This window comes from Harpia harpyja, chromosome 1, assembly GCF_026419915.1.
Source record: "Harpia harpyja isolate bHarHar1 chromosome 1, bHarHar1 primary haplotype, whole genome shotgun sequence".
Classification (NCBI taxonomy): Eukaryota; Metazoa; Chordata; class Aves; order Accipitriformes; family Accipitridae; genus Harpia; species Harpia harpyja.
Window position 1 is genome coordinate 69408271 of NC_068940.1, and position 18600 is coordinate 69426870.

At 39.4% G+C, this 18600-nt stretch overlaps 1 protein-coding gene across 1 annotated transcript; it reads left to right on the forward strand.

Annotated features, from left to right (window-relative positions):
• The first annotated feature begins 12 nt into the window (after nt 1-12).
• On the forward strand, nt 13-18031 carry DAZL (deleted in azoospermia like). Its single transcript, XM_052774762.1, has 11 exons — nt 13-18; nt 4901-5035; nt 5313-5404; nt 6772-6823; nt 10365-10431; nt 10736-10869; nt 12283-12360; nt 13830-13880; nt 16306-16410; nt 17129-17227; nt 17978-18031. Exons 1-11 carry the CDS (start codon nt 13-15, stop codon nt 18029-18031), a joined length of 873 nt encoding a protein of 290 aa, XP_052630722.1.
• Nucleotides 18032-18600: the final 569 nt, after the last annotated feature.

The following is an 18600-nucleotide window of genomic DNA, read 5'->3' on the forward strand; positions in this document are numbered from 1 at the left end:
CAGCTTCGGTGAATGATGGTGAGTGGAGGAGGAGGGACGAAAAGGGAGCCATGGTTGTCGGCACGGTGGGAGGTGGGCTGAACGGGGTGCGTTTGAACGCTAAGCTGTGGGGCGGCTTTTTGCTGGGGGCTGTAGTGGCTTGCTCGGGACCTCCCGCGGGGAGCGGAGGTGAGACCTGAGCATTAACTTTTTTTGCTTGTTCTTAGGGGGAGGGACGGGGATGCCGCGGTAGCGTCGCCTTGTAACGCAGTGAGGGGTGCGCAGCTGCCTGGGCTGAACCTGAGGGTTACTGTCATTTTTAATATCTTGAGGGTTTTAAAGTCTCAAGAGGAGGTGAGGGATTAAGGTCAGGGAGGGAGTACTGGAAGTGAAAAGCCTGGGGCTTGTGTGGGGGAAAGTGCCAGGGCTCGGAGCCGTCGGCGCCACAGTCTGGTGAGGACTTCGCGACAGCAGACGCTTCACACCATGAGCGGCCATTTTGTGGCGGCCCCGCCGCATGGCGCTGTCCCGTAGCGGCGGGCCCTTTCTGCTCTGTGCGTGGCCTGACCGGGCGCTCCTCCGCCTGCCGCGGCGGGCCGAGGCCACGCAGGCTTCGTCCCCAGCTTGCATACCCAACCCCGCTTGCCGCTAGGGTCAGGCGGGAACCCTCGCCCCGGGTGTCGGGGGCTTTCAAACAAGCCTCCATTGTCCTCAGAGGGGCGCCTCCCCTTTCGCCCTCCCCTCGTTCCCCAATCACCTGAGGAGCCCGAAACCCCCTTCCCCCGCGCCTCTCGCCTGGTAACGAGGCCCTTAGGCGAGGTGCGAAGCCCGCAGGGCGTGGGCGGCTGCCGGGCGGCGGCACCCGCCGGCTCCGTAATGCGCTCGCCTGAGCTTCCCCGTTCGGGTTTGGGTTTTTTTGGTTTTGGGCGGTTTGTTTTGTTTTTTTTTTTTACCTGCCAGAAAAAAACGGGCTTCGCGTAGTGCGGGGTGGACTCCATGTGGGAGTTACTGCCTGAACTCGCACGTTGCTCCTTCGAGACCCAAGTTGCTGTTTCTTCTTCAGGCATTTTTTATTTGAAAAATTGAGTTTGCGACTGTAACCCAGACGCTTCGACAGAAGTAGGGTATTTTCTAAAAAATTTAAGCCTTGTAAGTCGCAGCCGTTAGCGTGCGAGAGTATTGCAGTACTTGACTGATAGCTCCACCTGCTGCCTAGTGGAAAGACGACATCGTTCTCCCTGTACCCGGAGCCATGTTCTTTCTTTAGGTAGTGTGCTGTCATGGTAACCGATTCCTGTGCACAGAAAGTCTGCACAGCAGGACGTATATCAGGAGTTTTAATTGGTTAAATTAAAAAAGAAAATGTTTAATACTTATTTTAAACAAAGAGTGTGTGAGGCCAGGGAAAGACGGAGAGAAGCCTGAGAAATCAGGGACATGTACTTCTGTGGCCGAAAGAAGAGTGAAGGTTTTCTCCCCTAGATGTGCATAAGACTGAGTGATGTTTGTAACTCACTTGAGTAGCTAGGTATTTCCACCACATGGCCCTAACAGTAGTCGTTTCCCACCTTTTTTTTTTTTTTTTTTTTGTCAAAGGTCTAACTAGCCTCATGACTACTGTAATCAAAACGTTAATCTAGTTTCTTGGCATCAACTTAAACTTGATGCTTTCTGGAATAATGCAGAGAGTAAGCTGATTAAATTTATATTGTGATGAGAGAAAGGAAAAAAACCTGTTAATTTCAGTAAACTGAAAAACTTTGAATAAGCCCTGAGTTTCCTGAAATTTGATTTCAAAGAATACTGCATGAGATGGATAGACAAATCAACCCAACTTAGGGTATTTTTGAAGGGTTGGGTCACTTCAGCTGATGCTATAGTTTCAGGGTAGCCAATTCGTCAACTTCAGGATTTTCAAGATATTGAAAACTTTAGGTGGCTTAGCCTTTGGACACTGATTCAGCATCAGTGTGAGTTCTTTGCCCTGCCCATACCCTATGTGGAAGTACAGTTGTTTACTTAATGCTACATTAGGTAGTAAAATAACAATGACACGTTGCACTGGTAAAAAACTTGGTTTTAGATAGGGCAATACCTTGTTTGAATTGGCGAAAGTTTTGCTTTGTAGTACTGAAGACTTGAAAAGTAACTTTGAAAGGAAATGTTGTTTCCTGTTTTCGTACTGTAAGACACCACTGTGCATTTTTCAAAAACAGCTCCTCTTCAAGTTTTAAAATACATGTATTAACAGATCTTAATGCTTATTTTTGATGTTGACCGATTTGTCAGAATGCCTAAGTAGCCTGTTCACTCTTTTAGATATTTAATGTGTAAAAGCACTAAGTAAGTGTATTTTCATTGAAAATTGTGTTCTGCATCGTTAGTGTGAGAAATGAATTCTACACTTCCATGGCAGCCAAGGCCATCTGCGACTTGTGTACCAGCAGTATCTGTATGCCTACCTGCTTTCTTGTGCTGGTTCTGGCATTTGTTGGGTGCCTCTGCTGTGAGCTGTTTCCTGTTCTAGGTTGCCAGAGAGTTTGCACAGCAAAGTGAATACTTCTCTTTTAGCCTTGATCGCTGAAACAGATCCAGAAAGAAAGAAGTAGAAGCCAACAGTTGGGTCAGCTGAAGGTTGCTGTGGAGTTGCAGTCTCAGATTTCAGTTCAAATGCCCTTTAGGTGGGGGTGCAGCCAAGGAAGTGGTTTCTTCCTCACCTCTTGCTTTATTTTTACCCTTGTGTTCTTATGCTAGCACAAGTGTTTACGTAACTGCAGAATAAGCTTGGATCAGAAGCTGATGTGTCTGAAAAGTACTACAAAATTTTTCTCCTGTGAAATGTAGGATTGATTTCCTTGCACAGTGATGTATAGAGCTGTTGTGGTATAATAGGAGGGAGGGAGGAGAACGACCCTTTTTCTGTTTACAGCAGAAGTGTTCTAATAAACAGTCTTTATTACCGTGGAACAGTGGAAGTTACTGTCTTCACCTTCAATGGAGGCTAGAGGGAGTTCTTGGAGGATGAAGGGAGAGGATTCACTTGTAACTTCTATTGATAATTTGCAGTAGGAAGCATAGTCGGTGAGTAAATTGAGCGTAGGCAACAGTATCTGGTGTGATAGAACCAGATTCTAAGGTATAGCTTCATGAAATGGTTTTGAACTGAATTGATGGCTTAGTGCTTCTCAGAAGAAACGGCTAAGCTGCCTCCATCTCCATTTCCTCTTCTGCATCGGCTGATTCTGAGGTGGATCTGGTGCTTGTCTGATAACTTAGTGAGCTGACTGAATTCTCAGCAATAGCAGGATACTAATTGGGTGAAAACAGCTTACTTTATGTTAACCTTACAGCCAAATTTTGTTGAGCGAGCATAATTTGAACTGATGAATGTTAGAACTTGAACCAGGGAAAGAGATGGGGCAAACTTTCTGTGGCTTTTAGTAATGGTGTGTTGTTAATTTGGTTCAGTCACACTGAAATCGTGTGGAGGGCTGAATTGTAGTTATGGCTTTGTTTAATTGCTGGGCAGATCATGTGCCACGTGTTTAGTTTGGTTCTCATAATTTTCCCATTCCCTTACTGGGTGTCAAGTTTGAATAAGTACTTGTCACTCTCAGTTGCAGTTTAAATGTGCATTAAACATGAAAGTTGTTACATTGAAAAATTGGGTGCTACCTATTGCAAATTATTAGGTTTCAAAAAGCCGGATAACTGACTAAATCAAAGTTTGGAATATCTGAAGTAGGGATAATGCCACACCAGTTGAATTGTAAGGAAAAGCTTATTAATGTTTCAAAGTGGATTAATATAGAGGGGTGAGTAACACTGAACTGGTCAGAGTAATTTATGTTCTCACCAGCCAGGCGAAGCATGGCAGATAGCTAGAATCATTCATTCAGGAGAGCACAAGACAAGAGGGGCTAGAGTTTGTGGTGCCTATGGTGCTTATGTTGTATTTTAGTTCTTGTAAATACCTTTGTAAAACACACTTCAAACCTTATGCAGAGTATGGAACACATCTTTGCTAGCATCAGTAACAAGAAACGGAATTGCATGTGGTCTGTTCATCTGAACAAGATCCTGAATTACTGTTTAGGGAGCATTGTATCTTCCTCTGCACTGAATGAATCTGTAACTCCTAGGTTGTGACAAAATGCTTTAGGACCGAAAGGGTGGATCTGAAGCCTGGGCGTGCAAAGCACATGATGACTGTAGTTGCTCTATTGATGTTAACATTCTCTGCAGTTCTTCTGTATATGCAATGCATGCTTAAGATCCTGCTTTGGTGCAGACAACTCAGAAACAAGTTTTTAGTCATTTGCATTCCTGTTGTAGTTAAATTGACAATCTTTTTTCTGAGAAAATGAGTAGTGTGAATATTCCATCAAGGTCTGATTTCCCTTCTTACAGCTAACTTGTAGTATAACCCTGTTACCTGTGCTCTAAGGCAGTTTGTAAGGTTACTCACATCTCAAGTATTTAACGCTTTTGACCAGGAAGATGATGGAATTTGTTCTGTTGAATAATCGATTTACAGTAAATTGTATCTTTAAAGAATTTAATTTCTTGTTTACATCTGAAAGGAATTTGATGAAGTTCTGAAATTAATTACATTGGTGTTCTCACTGTGTGTCTGGTACTAGCAACACTGGTCATGAAGCTTCATGTAGTCAGAGAGGGCTACTTAAAGTAGCCTAGGTTAGGTCTAGATTTAAATTTTTAAAGCTGCTTAGAATAATTACTTGAACTTTTTTCCAATGAATGGTCTATTTGCACAAAGTACTTCCTTGAAGTAATTGGAAAGGTGCTATTGAAATTCATTGTCCCATGCTATATCTATAGGAAGATGCAGGCATTCTAGTATCTGAAAGTGTACTATAATAATTTGACTGAAATATGTATTTCTGTTTAAATTTTTCAGTCTGCAAATGTGGAGGCCCAGTGTGCAGGTGCCTCGGAGGATAATACCCGTGTGTCAACAACCAGTCAAGGATATGTTTTACCAGAGGGAAAAATCATGCCAAACACCGTCTTTGTTGGTGGAATTGATATAAGGGTATTTATATACTTCTAATTGTTTAAGATAGATATGGGGCACTTCAGTGGGAAGGATATGGGAATTTAACTCCTGGGGGTTGGGTTTTTTTTTTTTCCCATGTGTGCCTTTACCAATCTTAAGGTATTGCAGTGTCATGAGAGAATTTTGGAACAGGTGAGTAACTTGAATTCTTATAGTAGTAGAAGATGGGTTTAAAAAAATGGTGCTGGCTGCTTTAAATCAGTTCTAAACAGTTGAATGTGCTGGAAGAAGTTTAAGACTTTGTTTCTTTTAGATGAGTGAAGCAGAAATTCGGAGTTTCTTTGAACGATACGGTACTGTGAAAGAGGTGAAAATAATCACTGACAGAACTGGTGTTTCCAAAGGGTGAGTAGAACATGAATAGTTAAGTTGCTGCTTATGTGGATGTAATTCTGTCATAGATGGTATGAGCAGCTACTTGGCAACACAATTGACATGCTTAAGCCTTAACGCTAGCTGAGGTTTTCTGTTTTGGGGAATAAACACTGAAACCTGTAAATCTAGAATGCCCCTAAGTCTTTATAATCTTACAAAGAATAGCCTGATTTTTTTTCTGACTTCAGTCTATCTGTTAAGGGAAAAGAGGGTTATTGTCACTTAACCAGTGGAAACAGAGCTTGAAACTTTTGTGATGCTTATGCAGAGAGCTCTTTCGTATGACTCTTCTGATGGCTAGACTAGTTAACAATCTGGAGAGAGTTCAGGATGGTTAAGAGAAGGGGTAGATGGTTTATTCAGGACAATGGGACTGCACTCTTCTGACACTTGGGTAAATTATAGAGAAAACAAACTTGCTTGGGTGGAGAGTGAAACTAAATAAGTGAACAAAATTGATGCAAGGGAGATTCCCATTGAATGTATAGAAAAATTCTGAATTGTCTCTGGTGAAACACTTAAATAAGGATGTGTAGGACCTTACTTAGCCTGTTGAGTTCTGGGGAAGCTCTCCCAGTTTTGAAGTTATCCCTGCTTTGAGGAGGAGGCTTCATCCTCTGGAGGTTCCTTCCAGCCCAATTTTTTCTAAGATTCTGTGAGCAGATTGTAAAAAGGTCATGGGGTTTTTTAGGCATATGTAGTAGTGCATGAGCTGGAAATCTGTTTTATTTCCTCATATCACTTGCTAGTCTTCATGGTGAATTCTGATGTGCCAATGTATATTCTGAGTATTGATAATGAATTGGCATACTCCATTGATTGACACAACTGTTCCTATAATGCTCTGAAATTGTCTTCATTTTATGGATTAGATAAACTAGGGGGGCAGTGAAATAAATTGAAACCTCTTCAAGGATCACTTCCCTCACTGGTGTTGCTGTTCCTGTAATGCCTGCTTTCATCTAAACCTCTGAAGTAAATATAAAATTTGATAATAATTCAGATCTTAATACTTATAGGGCTTTTTTTGGCTTTCTGAGTTAGTAATATCAACAATAATGCTTATTTTGAGTAGCTGAAATGGAAGAATAGCCCTTACATCTACTTTGTATTATTCTAGAATCTGGCATTCAATTCCTTTCATCTGGCCCAGTAGTATATGCTGCTAGTTAGCAGTAAATACATTTTCATGCTGAACTATAAACTAATGTTGTACTTGATACTTTTGGCATGCAGTATAATGTACCTGACATATATGCTGTTAACTGGTCTTGTTCAAAACAAATGAGCTAACGAATCAAAATCTGGTTATTGAATAACCTGTTTTTTCTTTTCAGGTATGGATTTGTATCTTTCCTGGACAATGTGGATGTTCAAAAAATAGTAGAAGTAAGCTCTTTGTCTAAATTAACTGAAGAAGTTGATGTATGAAGGCTGGAGACATGTTCAGGGGAAACCAAGTTATGTACCTTGTGGAGTAAATTAGGACAAGGAAAGTCTAGGGCTGCCCAAAAAGTAAACTTGATAAAATCTCTACTGGTGGTAGAATCTTTGTATATTTATGTAAGAAAGAAACAAAATTAGTTTTAACCTTGGTGTGCTTGAACATCTCATGTCATTGTATTTCTGGTTGTTCTTATTAATTTATGTGCTTGAAATCCTCACATGTGTTTTATGGCTGCTTGCTTTCTGTGTTGGATGATTATAATAGAACGCTTGTGCTTATGGCAGTTACATAGACCTGTCAGCATTATTATCGGGAATAACAGTAGCATAGAAAACAGCATTAGTTTTTTCTTAAGTCTCAGCAGTTGAAGTACGTGTTTCTGTCTTGCAGTATTTGTGCATTTGGATGTTACCTGGAGGGCAAGTATTTTTTAAGCCTCTTTGGCTATAAGATGCAACTGTTCACATGTCATATGGTTTTCCTGTAGTTCACGCAGGAGATAAAGGGGGGTAGAACTGTTACAGCTCTTCTGCTCTTAGAGTTCAGTATCAGAGAAGTTTTAAATGTCAGCGCATACAACCAAATCTGTTATTTGGTTCTGATAGACTTCAGCAGGTCACAAACTACTGACAAAGCTTTTTGTTTTCCCTCTTTCTCCCAAAACTGAGTGCAATAACTGAAAATAACATGTATTGAAATATTTCCCTCTCTGAAGTCTTTGCCTCAGAAAACTCTCATGTCTTTGGAGGATGAACAATCTCTCAGTTGCTTCTGAAGCTCTTGGATAGGGAAGTAGATCTGAAAGACAAATACAGATAAATGTGCCAGGCACAAATTTAGTCTTCTGTGATATGTTCAGGTGCGTTAACTGGCTGTCCAGCTCCTTTACAGGGAAGAGAACATGTTTGAACAAAGTGGAGAGCAGTGAAACTGCAGCAGGAGATTCTTGATTCTCACCAAAAGACTCTAAAAGACTTCAAAAGCTTGCTATTCTTTAACTGTCATGGTATGCTGACAAAAATACTGCTGTATTGAGCAGCAGACTTTTATCTGAGAATACCTTTTCTTTTTTTCTTTACCATGGGTTACATTTATTGTACTAGATCAGTGTGGAATGCTTGCTCTGAGGCAGCAATCTCTGTAAAGACCTATTGAATGGCATTGTCATCTGAGCCCTGTACATTGCTGATTTTCTGTGTGCATTTCTTCAAAACTAAAAGCCCTCAGTGTATCTCTTAATACAGTACTCACTGATGTGACTTTGTATACCAGAGGTCTTTGAACACGGAGATATATGGCAGACTTCCTTTTTAGTGCAAATTTCAGGTGTACAGGCAGTACAAATTATTGCCTTATCAGGAAGAAGCATGTCCAGGTAGAAATCAACTTAAGAAGCTGTTGGCTTCTGGAGGGGATGGAAAAAGGGAAAGAATGAACGTCTGCATTTTAGAGCTCAAGTCATAAGCTGAGATCACCTCACTAAACCATTTCAGACATTACCTGGACTGAGTGGTCACAATGTTTTATGTAAATGAACAAGATAGAGCCTCTCCATGGTTAGAGTTGCTGTAGGTGCCTGTGTTTATCTGCCTAGATCTGTAGCTTCATGCAACCTGAAAGTACCTTTCTTCTGATTTGGGTCTGATTCCATTTGTAACTGCACTTCGGTCCAGAGTGAAACTGCTTGCAGTTAAGAACAGAAAGCTACCTTCTGCTTTGAGGGAGGCCTCTCTTCCAGGAGTTCTCATTGCTCAGTGGAAAAGGTGGTAGCATGGTTCTGGGCACAACAGGATTGCAGGATCAATTAAAAAAAAACCCCAAACCAACAACCTGTCAAACTGGTCAGGGTATTTCACCTTTTTTTTCCACCCACATTGTACTTTATTCTATTTTTATCAGTATGAGAAGATGATCAAATAAGACTTTAATATGACAATTTTGCTTATTTTTACAATCAACAATAAAGTTGCTGTTGTCTTTTGAAAGCACTTTCTTAGCAGAAATGGGAGAAAAAGCTCAGCGAGATGTCTGTTAAAATTGCAAACTGCATATTTTCTTCTGAAGCAGGCAAGTCCTTAGTGTTGCATGAGATAGAGAGTCTATATAGACTATGTATCTGCATCTAATACTGATTTTAATACTTGGTACTAAATTCGTGTTGATTTGGGTAAACCAAAAATCTTTCACTTCTGATGTGTAAAGCATTTGTAAACCTCAGTGTAGCCCTCTGAACTGTACCAAGAGTACCTATTTCAGGTAGCGTCATGTGTGCTGTGCACATCTTCATAGGTAGGTGAACATGTTTCTTGTCACCATCTTGGCAGAGGGTGTGAGATCAGACCCAAAGGTGAATTCTTGTGCAGAAGTTCCCGCGTACCTGAATAAACATTAATCTGCTTAAATCCAAGTATTAAAGCAAGTTTATATACTCCAGACTTAAACTGTAGTCTTGTAGAGAACAAAATCTTACAGGCCCTCTTCTACAGTCAGTCCAAACAGACCTCGAAGTTTAAGGATGTTGTGGTGCCATTTCAGCCTACATCCTCCTTATTTTCACACTAAGTAGTTTCACTGAAGAACACAAAATTTGGCTTCTGCAGGGAGGGAGGGTGGGTGCTTGACATTCTTCCTGTGCTTTTTGTTATGGCCCCAGATACTGTGCTGGCAAAGCAGTAATCAATCATTGAAAGTGTGTTATCCTGCCTTCTGTGTGAACTAGCATTTGGGCAGAAAGAGAAGTTCTGTGTCTCAGGCCTTTGCTGACTACTGAGTAGTGCTTCCAGTCCTGTTCTGCAAGTCTTTCAGATGCTTGTATTCCTGGGTTTGGGTATTTGAGGAACATGTGAAACATATTTCAGTTTTACTCTTTCTTGATTAGTCTGTGCACTGTGTAGATGCTTTGGCCAACAAAGTTGTGAAATAACAGCATGTTTGTTGAATGTTCTGAAGGAACACATGTGAAAATTTCTCTAGAGAGAATACAGTAACATGCAGGTAAACAGTAGTGCTTAGATAGCCTTCCATTTCCTTTAATATTAGGTGGACAGCTTCTAACATGTTACGCGAAGCCTGTTAGGAAGTTTGTGGGAAGGAAGGTAAGTGGTGATGTAAATAGGGTTTCAAGGGAACCTAGACTATGGTCACTTTACATTAATATCCTTACTGAGGCAAGAATAGTTCGAATCTGTGTGTATAAAACCAGAAGGCTGGCAGTCACTAATATGTAGTTGCAAAATACTAGTAGTGCATGTTGCTGTTAAGGCAAGCGATACATAATAGGTTTGGAGAGTCTGAGTAGGCAAATGGGTGTGCTGAGAGCACTGATGGAAATTAAAGGTAAAAGGCATAAGGTGTTGAGGTGGAAGAGGAGAATGGAGGCTGTTGAGTTGTTATGCAAGTTGATGATACTGTGGTGTAGAAGCAGAGTACAGCCTCTATAAAATCAAACAAGCCACCCAGCTTACAGAATAACCTGTCTTTCAGTCACAAATCAACTTCCATGGCAAAAAGCTGAAACTGGGGCCAGCGATAAGAAAGCAACAAAACCTGTGTGAGTATATGTAAACAAATTTTTTCATATTACAAGTATATAACATCCTTGCAAATCCCTTTTATCTGATGTAATATGTATATTACAATTAAACTTCAGTTCTGAATTTTATGACCTCACTACTTGTGTGATGTACAGTTTTTTGATAATAAAACTGAGGTTGGTAGCACAATACAATACAGTTAATGTTGAGTTAAATTTAAGAGTCAAAACACTTAAGTTTTTTTGCAGCTTGAATTCAGATTACAAATTAAATACATGTGAAAACGTCTTAATACTTCATTTTTCTTTGCTTTAAAACAAGGTTCTTATGTGCATGCCAGACCATTAGTCTTCAATCCTCCTGCACCACAGTTCCATAGTGTATGGAGTAATCAAAATGCAGAGACGTATGTGCAGCCTCCAGCTGTAATGAGCCCAGTAACACAGTATGTTCAGGTAAGGCTGTTCATGCCACTGATTTTTGAATCATAATGAAATACTTTTGAAGGTGCAAGGACGTACAAGTTCAGGAATATGTATTGAGATTCCAATCATATCTTACCTGCTTGTTTTCATATTATCTTCCCCAATAAGAAGGATCTAACTTCAAGCCACTTTAAAAGAATGCCAACAACCTTGAAAAATTTATTCAGTGATGTGATCTCTTTATAAAACAAAAGACAGGGAGATACTTTTTATTTTGAGAATAAGCAAGCTGTTGAAGGTGGAGCTAAGATTTAATTATATAACAGTTCTTAAGTGATCTTTTTACCTGTCACAGATGCACTTCACAAATCAAATGCATCCGGATATTTAAGGTACTGTTGCCCTGCCTCAGAGTAAACTACAAAATTTAAAATAAAATTTTTCTTAAACAAGTATGGAACCAGAAGTTGGCTGTGGTGCTTCCCCACCCCCATGCCCCCAGCTGAACAAATTCTTGTTTTGGAACTGCTGTTGTGTCTTTGTAAGAACACTGTTATAGCATCTGCTGTTAACAGCTGTGACCAGTACAGTGTGCCTACAGGACATTACTTCATTGGTACTTCAGATAAGCGTTCTTACTGAAGTGTAGGCAGAGTACTTATTGTCTTATGAGTCCTGTACTGTGAATAGAAGGCTTTCCAGATTATGGTCTCTTCCTGTATTAACCCTATATGATGTGGCAGTACAACAGGCCAATATTAATTGCAAACTGATTCTGTTTTGTGCGTTTTCTTAAGCAAATGAAGATGAGCAAACTGCAGTGACTCGCAGAAATAATTTTTTCTAAGGCAGAGAGCTTGATAGTAGTACTCTTGCTGATTCTCTGTTTATTGGGAGAGTGAAATAGTGTAGGAGGAGCTAATTCTCTTAAATGTTGGAAGGTGCCTTTAACTATTCCCTGAAGAAGCTGAGAAGGTTCCAGGTTAACATTGTGTCAAAATACTTGCAGTGAAGAAATGCTGGGAAGTTGTCTGAATTGTAATACTTGGCTTGCCTTTGGCTCCAAGAAACTGATCTTCAGGCTGTAGTCCATTATTTCATGGTAGTTGGTCTGTTTCAGGTCTGCTTTAGAAAGTTTATGGAAGAGTTGTACTTCTGAAATGACTTAAAAGATCAGCTACAAGCAGATGTGGGATTTTTAGATATGTAATACACTTCAGAATCCCACTTTCTAGAGATTTTTTAGTGCCTGAAGTGCTGGAGCCCTATGGGAAATGTGTAAGGGTAGCTTTTAAATAATGAAGCTAGTCTGAAACAGGAATTGAAGTAACAATGTGACTACATACTTCTAAAAATGTGCTTCTGGCTTTATAAATACCTTTACAAATATCATATTTTTATCTTGCTTCAGAGTTGCATTTTAAGAAATAGCTTTATTTGCAGACATATCCATACAGTTCACCAGCTTTATTGATACAGCAGCAAGTTCCTGTAGGATATCAGCCAGCCTACAACTATCAGGTATGTAATTCTTTAGTGTCAGCAGAAAGGCTGTTTGATACCTGACAACACTGTTCATTCCATTCAAGTTTTAACTGGAGTCTGATCTTTCTGTGTTTCTCTTTCTGTGAATTCTATTTTCCTTCAGCTCCTGCTTCACAGAAATCAAAAGGAAAAATAAAATTAGTGATATTGGTATTCTAATGCAATGAAAACTGTTGAATAACTTAGCATACTCTCTTTTTTAGTTTATTTTTTTCTTACATATGCAATGATGAAACAACTTCCAAATTAGCAAAAAGTACATGGATCATTAGTACTTTTTCTCATGGGAAGGAGCTTTGCATTTGTACGTGCTGTATAGTGCGGGTAATTGTTGTTAGTTACTTAAAACAGAATCACTGAGTCTTGCCAGACTATATAAATGTGGGATGTATATAGAGAGGGGATGTGCTCTTGAGCTCTAAAAATGTCTGGAAAGGCACTGGTGTGGCTTAACCCCAGCCACCAACTAAGTACCATGCAGCTACTTGCTCACCCCCCCACACCTCCACCCGCTGGGATGGGGAGGAGAATTGAGAACAAATAAAACTCATGGGTTGAGGTAAGAACAGTTTAATAATTGAAATAAAATATAATAATAGTAATGAAAGGAAGATAACAAAAAGACAGTGAAATATAACCCAAGACAGACAAGTGATGCACAATGCAATTGCTCACCACTTGCTGACTGATGCCCAGTTAGTTCCCAAGCAGTGATCTGCCCTCCTGGCCAACTCCCTTCAGTTATATACTAGGCATGATATCACATGGTATGGTATACCCCATTGGCCAGTTTGGGTCAGCTGTCCTGGCTGTGTCCCCTCCCAACTTGTGCCCCTCCAGTCTTCTTGCTGGCTGGGCATCAGAAGCTGAAAAATCCTTGACTGGGTCTAAACACTACTTAGCAACAACTGAAAACATCAGTGTGTTTATCAACATTATTCTTATGCTAAATCCAAAACATAACACTATACCAGCTACTAGGAGGAAAACTAAGTCTATCCCAGCTGAAACCAGGACAGGCACTTAGCTGATAGTGATTTTTGAACTCAAAAGTGAAATGTGTGGGTAAGTCCTGTTACTGAAACTAAAATAGAAGTGGTTTAGTAACTGGAAGTAACTAGAGGTTTGAGATGTTTTCAGTGTGGCTGCTGTGATTCCCCTATTTTCCTAATCTTTAGAAATGTCATTTTTTAATTTTTTTTTTTTTAAATTTGGAATGAGAAGAGGAAGGAGGTAGTTAAATTTGTGGTAAGGATGGCCTTGTGCTAAACAGTACATGAGGTACATGTGAAAAAGCTTTCTTGCAGGACAGAAGGCTGTAAACTACTGTTTAACAGAAAATCCAGATGTGAAATGTTACAAATGGTGGCTATTAAAGAGTAGTTACTTGCCAGTGTTGGAAATGAATGAATAAAAGCTGGTTCTTGTTCAATTCTTGTTTTAAGGTTCAACCACAATGGCTTGCTGGAGAGCAAAGAAATTATGTTATGCCTCCGGTAAGTCTACAGAGTTAAACTTCTGGAACTTTGTCTTCTCAGTTAGCACACTGTTTTGACAGCTTGATACTTGGGGGGAAAAAAAAAAAAATCAAACTCTTGTTTGTTCACTGGATCTGTATGTAATCTGGTCTATACAAATATGTAGCTGCTGACAGAGTAGGTAATTGTGTAGGATTTCCTACTGACGTGGTGCTGTTTTAGGAGCTGCCTGGCAGAACAGAACTACCTGTTTTATGGTGTTACTCTATACTTGCAGAATTCTGGAATTCAGCATGAACAGAATTGGTTTTCCACGAAAAATTGAAGGAAAAATAAGTGGTGACCTAATGCACAGTCCTGACTTACAAGATCTGTATAGTATTACTGCTTATTGTTTGAAATTTTTTTTAACATTTTAAAAGCCTCAAAATATTCTGCTTTGCAAATACTGATATTTTTTGGCTCCCTTCAACAGCTTTTTAAAATGATTTGTCAGACTGCTACAGACTGTAGATGGTGCTGATGGCTTCTAAAGAAATTACTTGCTTTCTGTGACTTTACATGTGACATCCACAAGAGAGTGAAAAATACTGTGTATTTCTTTAACAGTGTTGGAACTTAAACTTGCATCTTAGGCATTTTTGTGTTCTTCGGGTATAATTTTGTATTTATTGAGTACAGTTTCTGTTAAGTGTTTAAAAGCTGTAATACTTAATTTTCTTCTGAACAGTATTCTTTCAAGCTAATTCCCAGCAGATGTCAGTAGAATGTGTGGAAGGTAAATGGGGAAAAATGAAGAAAATGGAAATTTGTGCATATATATTGCTGCCTGAATGCATCTGACAGTTCTGTCTCTGATCATATTAGAATACTTTATTCCTGTTCACTTGCAATCATGTGTACTAAGCTTTGCTTTCAGCTTCTCAGCAGAGAAGCAGCCTTTTTCTTTTCATGGAAAGTCTGCATTTCTGTTAGTGAGAATTATCTTTGCTTTAATAGGGGCAGAAACAGACTCGAAGAGTTCAGAAGTCACTGAAATACTGATTACCCTGTTGGCTTGAAATAACTTTTGTTGATTAACATCCATGAACATGATACAGCCACAGTATATTAAAGGGTAGCAAGCCGAAGAGTTTTTAGAGGAGGTGTGCGTGGTGGTTTTCATTAGGCATTTTAAGCTTGATTATATGAGCAGACAGCTTTTGTAGAACTATATCAGTTAAGCAACTTCAAGTATCATTCTTTACACAGACTCAAAAGAGGACAGGCACATAAGGAGATAGGAAACTTCATCCTTCAGTCTACTGCTTTATACCTACCAATTTGTTTGGATAATCACAATTTCCATTCATAAATGGAATGCCCCAGTTGTGATGAGGTCAGGTATGATTCCCCTTCCGGTGGTTAAGGATGATGCTCAGAATGGAATAGTCTGCTAACACTGTAGGTTTCCATATCTCTCAATATCATCAGTTTGAAATTACAGTTTTGGTGTTGAAGGGCTTTTGGGAGTGTCAGGTGGTACACTTGTGGTTGCTGTGTATAATCACAAATAACATCCTTAACAATGATGTTGCAAGAAACTGAAAACTACTGTCAAATCTGAGTAAATCTGACTACTTTGAGGAGGAAAAAAAAAAAAACAAATGAAAACAAAACAAAACAAAAAAACAAAAAAAAACCCCCACCCAAATAAAACCAAAAAAACCTGTTTTGCCCTGAAAAGAGAATGTTCAACCCTGCCCTTGACATCCTGGTAAAATTGGCTGTAAAAGCTGCCAGTCCTCTCTGGAAGCATCTGGAAGGATGTTTCCATGAAGAATAATGGCTTTATCAGCCTCTTGGCTATTGTAATCAAACTCTGCACTGGGTTGCCAATTGCAACACTGCACTGTAAGCAGAGGGAAGCAGGGAGAGTTTTAAAGCTGTAAAATGGCTTGTGCTTTTCTAGACCTTTTTACATCTTGAAAAAAATGTAGTTATATTAGCGTGAAGGAAACTTCAGACAACAAAGGAACTGTATAGAGAAAAGCAACTTCTTGGAAGGGAAGTGGTAATAGATGTTTTGCTTCCCCTTCTTTCATTTGTTTTTAGTGCTTAATCTCTTGAAATTGCCTGCTGGTTGTCTCATTCTCAGTGAATGCCTTCATTGCTCAATATGCTTGATGGCAAAACCCATACATGGAGGAAGTAGATTGAGGACCTAGCTCAAGAATGATTACGGTGGGGACAAAGACGTGTTAGAATATATCCTTTTTAGAGGGAAGTAGAACTGTCTTAATAAAAGATCTCAGGATACAGTATTTCCCCCACTCATGAAACTTTATCAGAAGTGTGAAGATAAAGTTGGCATAGCTTATGGATAGGTGAGGACCAATGACAACACAGCTGCGCATGTTTTCCCAGTGTTACTGAAACACTGCAATATTAAAAAACTATACAGGTTTATACTTCAGTAAGCTATCACTGCACTGAGGATCCAGAATTTATACAGACAGAATGTGCTGTTCCAGAGCCCACACAATTGTCTACTAACAGTCCGCAAAAGGTAAGTGCTTTCTCAAAACTTTTAATTGCATGCGAGAGTTATGTGGCTTGGTGAAGAGTGCCTCTGACCACTATCCTAGAAATTAAGGTTATAGTTGCCACTTTAGCCAGTTGCTCAATCCACTGTATCTGATTTATGTACAACTTCAGAAGCCTTACATGTTCCCTTGAAACTAGTAGTGCTTCTGAGGGCCATATAGAATCTGTGTTCTACTTCATTAAGTACAATAATGTTTTTAAGTGACAAGGCTTTACTTAAATCTGCTGAGAATTACAGGGGAAATTGCAGGTACTAAAAAAGCAGGTTAGGTAGCACTGCCTGCTATCTTAGAGATTTATTTTAAGCTTCAAACGTCTGAATCAGTAATGTTTTACTCCCTTCTTCACTGTTTTTGGTGGAAGGTGACCCCAGTTTGGCCAACAGTTGGCTCTGAATTAAATTTTCTAAAGGAGACTTCATTTTTCAGCTGTCAGCCTGTTCCACAACTGAGCTGGCATGTCACTGGTTGGAACAGTTACCTTGTAACATCTAAGGGTGATAATGACTTACCAAAATTAAAAGACTGGGGGGAAAAAAAAAAGACAAAGGGCTCAGGAAACATAAGGCAGTTGAGAAGAATTCTGAATGCAAACTAAACTGTGTGACATCCACATTGCTAGTAGTGGGCTAACTAAGAAAATCAGTATTGTTAATAGATGCACCTTTAACTGTATTTCAGAAGTCTGTGGACAGGAGCATACAAACAGTAGTATCCTGTCTGTTTAATCCTGAGAACCGTCTGAGGAATACCTTTGTATCACAAGAAGACTACTTTAAGGTATGTAGTGAAAGCAAAATTAAACCCCTAAAACAGAGCTGACCTTCAATTTGTTTGCCTACAGGATACCATAAAGATGAAGCGATTCATATCTGGAATGCCACTTGAATTTTTTTCTTGTACATGCTGAGATGTATGGGTTTGGTTTTCAGTTGCTTAATGCTGGAAACAAGTGCTGAAATTGGAGTCAGTGGATTTAATCGAAACTACATAAAAATTGCTGAACAGTCAGCTCATGGACACTTAAAGCATAAGGCTGGCTAATCATTTCTCAATGACAAATTGAAAGGGCAGTGGGTTACTCCCTAGTTGGGATAGAGGATGGTGGGTTTGAGCCTTGATAGTCTTTACACCAGTTAAGTACCCACTGTGGATGGCGGCTCTTTATACTTTGCATAAAATGTTTATGCTTTAACCAATAAACTGTAGTCCAGGTTGGCAGCTGGTCATCATATTTTTGCTGTATGTGTTCAGTCTTTGTAGAATTGCAGTTTCTGATGAAATTCCAAGTGGTTTTTAATTTCTATTGTTTGTTAATGTTATATTTAAGACTTCATTTACTTTTTTTAAAAGGAAACATGAACTAGGCACATGCACTCTGACGCAGAAATACAGAAGCTGTAGTTACCAGTTTTGGAGGGGGGTGACTAGAGTACAGAATGTCTTGAGATCCTTTTCATGAAACTTCAGTTGCTTTATTCTGATTATCTAGAAAATTTTTTTCCTGTTTTTTCTCCTATCCCATTCCAGGAGAGGAAGGCGCATCACTTCAGAAAAGGAAGAGCAGTACTCAAAAGTGTTTGATCAACAAAGTATCTAAATTCATCAACTTGATGTTACTACAGTTCAGTTTAGCAATATATGCAGTTATAACTTTTTTCAAAAAGTTGCTTGTTGAAGTTTGTGTTCCTGTTCTGTTTCAATACAGTTGTTTTTGCTTGAGTAGTTTGAAGTTGTAAGAGTTGACAAACTTCCAGGTTTTATTGTTTGCATGCTTCCCCAATGGAATGTTAAAGAGTTTATATGGGAAAACCACTCTTGGTTTGTTTGTTGCATGTGGATTTTCTTCTGAGGTTTAAGGTACAGTTTGCATGTTATACTTTGTTTTTCTTAAACCACAATTTAAGTGACTGATACTGACCAGTTACCTCTTGCAGTTCAGAAATGGAAGTAGTTATTTGTCCAAGAGGTTGTATTTTAAAACTGAGCTCTTAATCAGTGGAACAGAAGATGTCAAGTTGTAACTCAGCTGAAGCCCTTTAAGTCCTGGTTGTCTTTAGACTACCTAATCAATGTGGTTATGTTCATTAATGACAGTTTATGTACCTGAAGTCTTGAGCATCACTATTAGTTTTGGGAAAGTAATGAAGAGA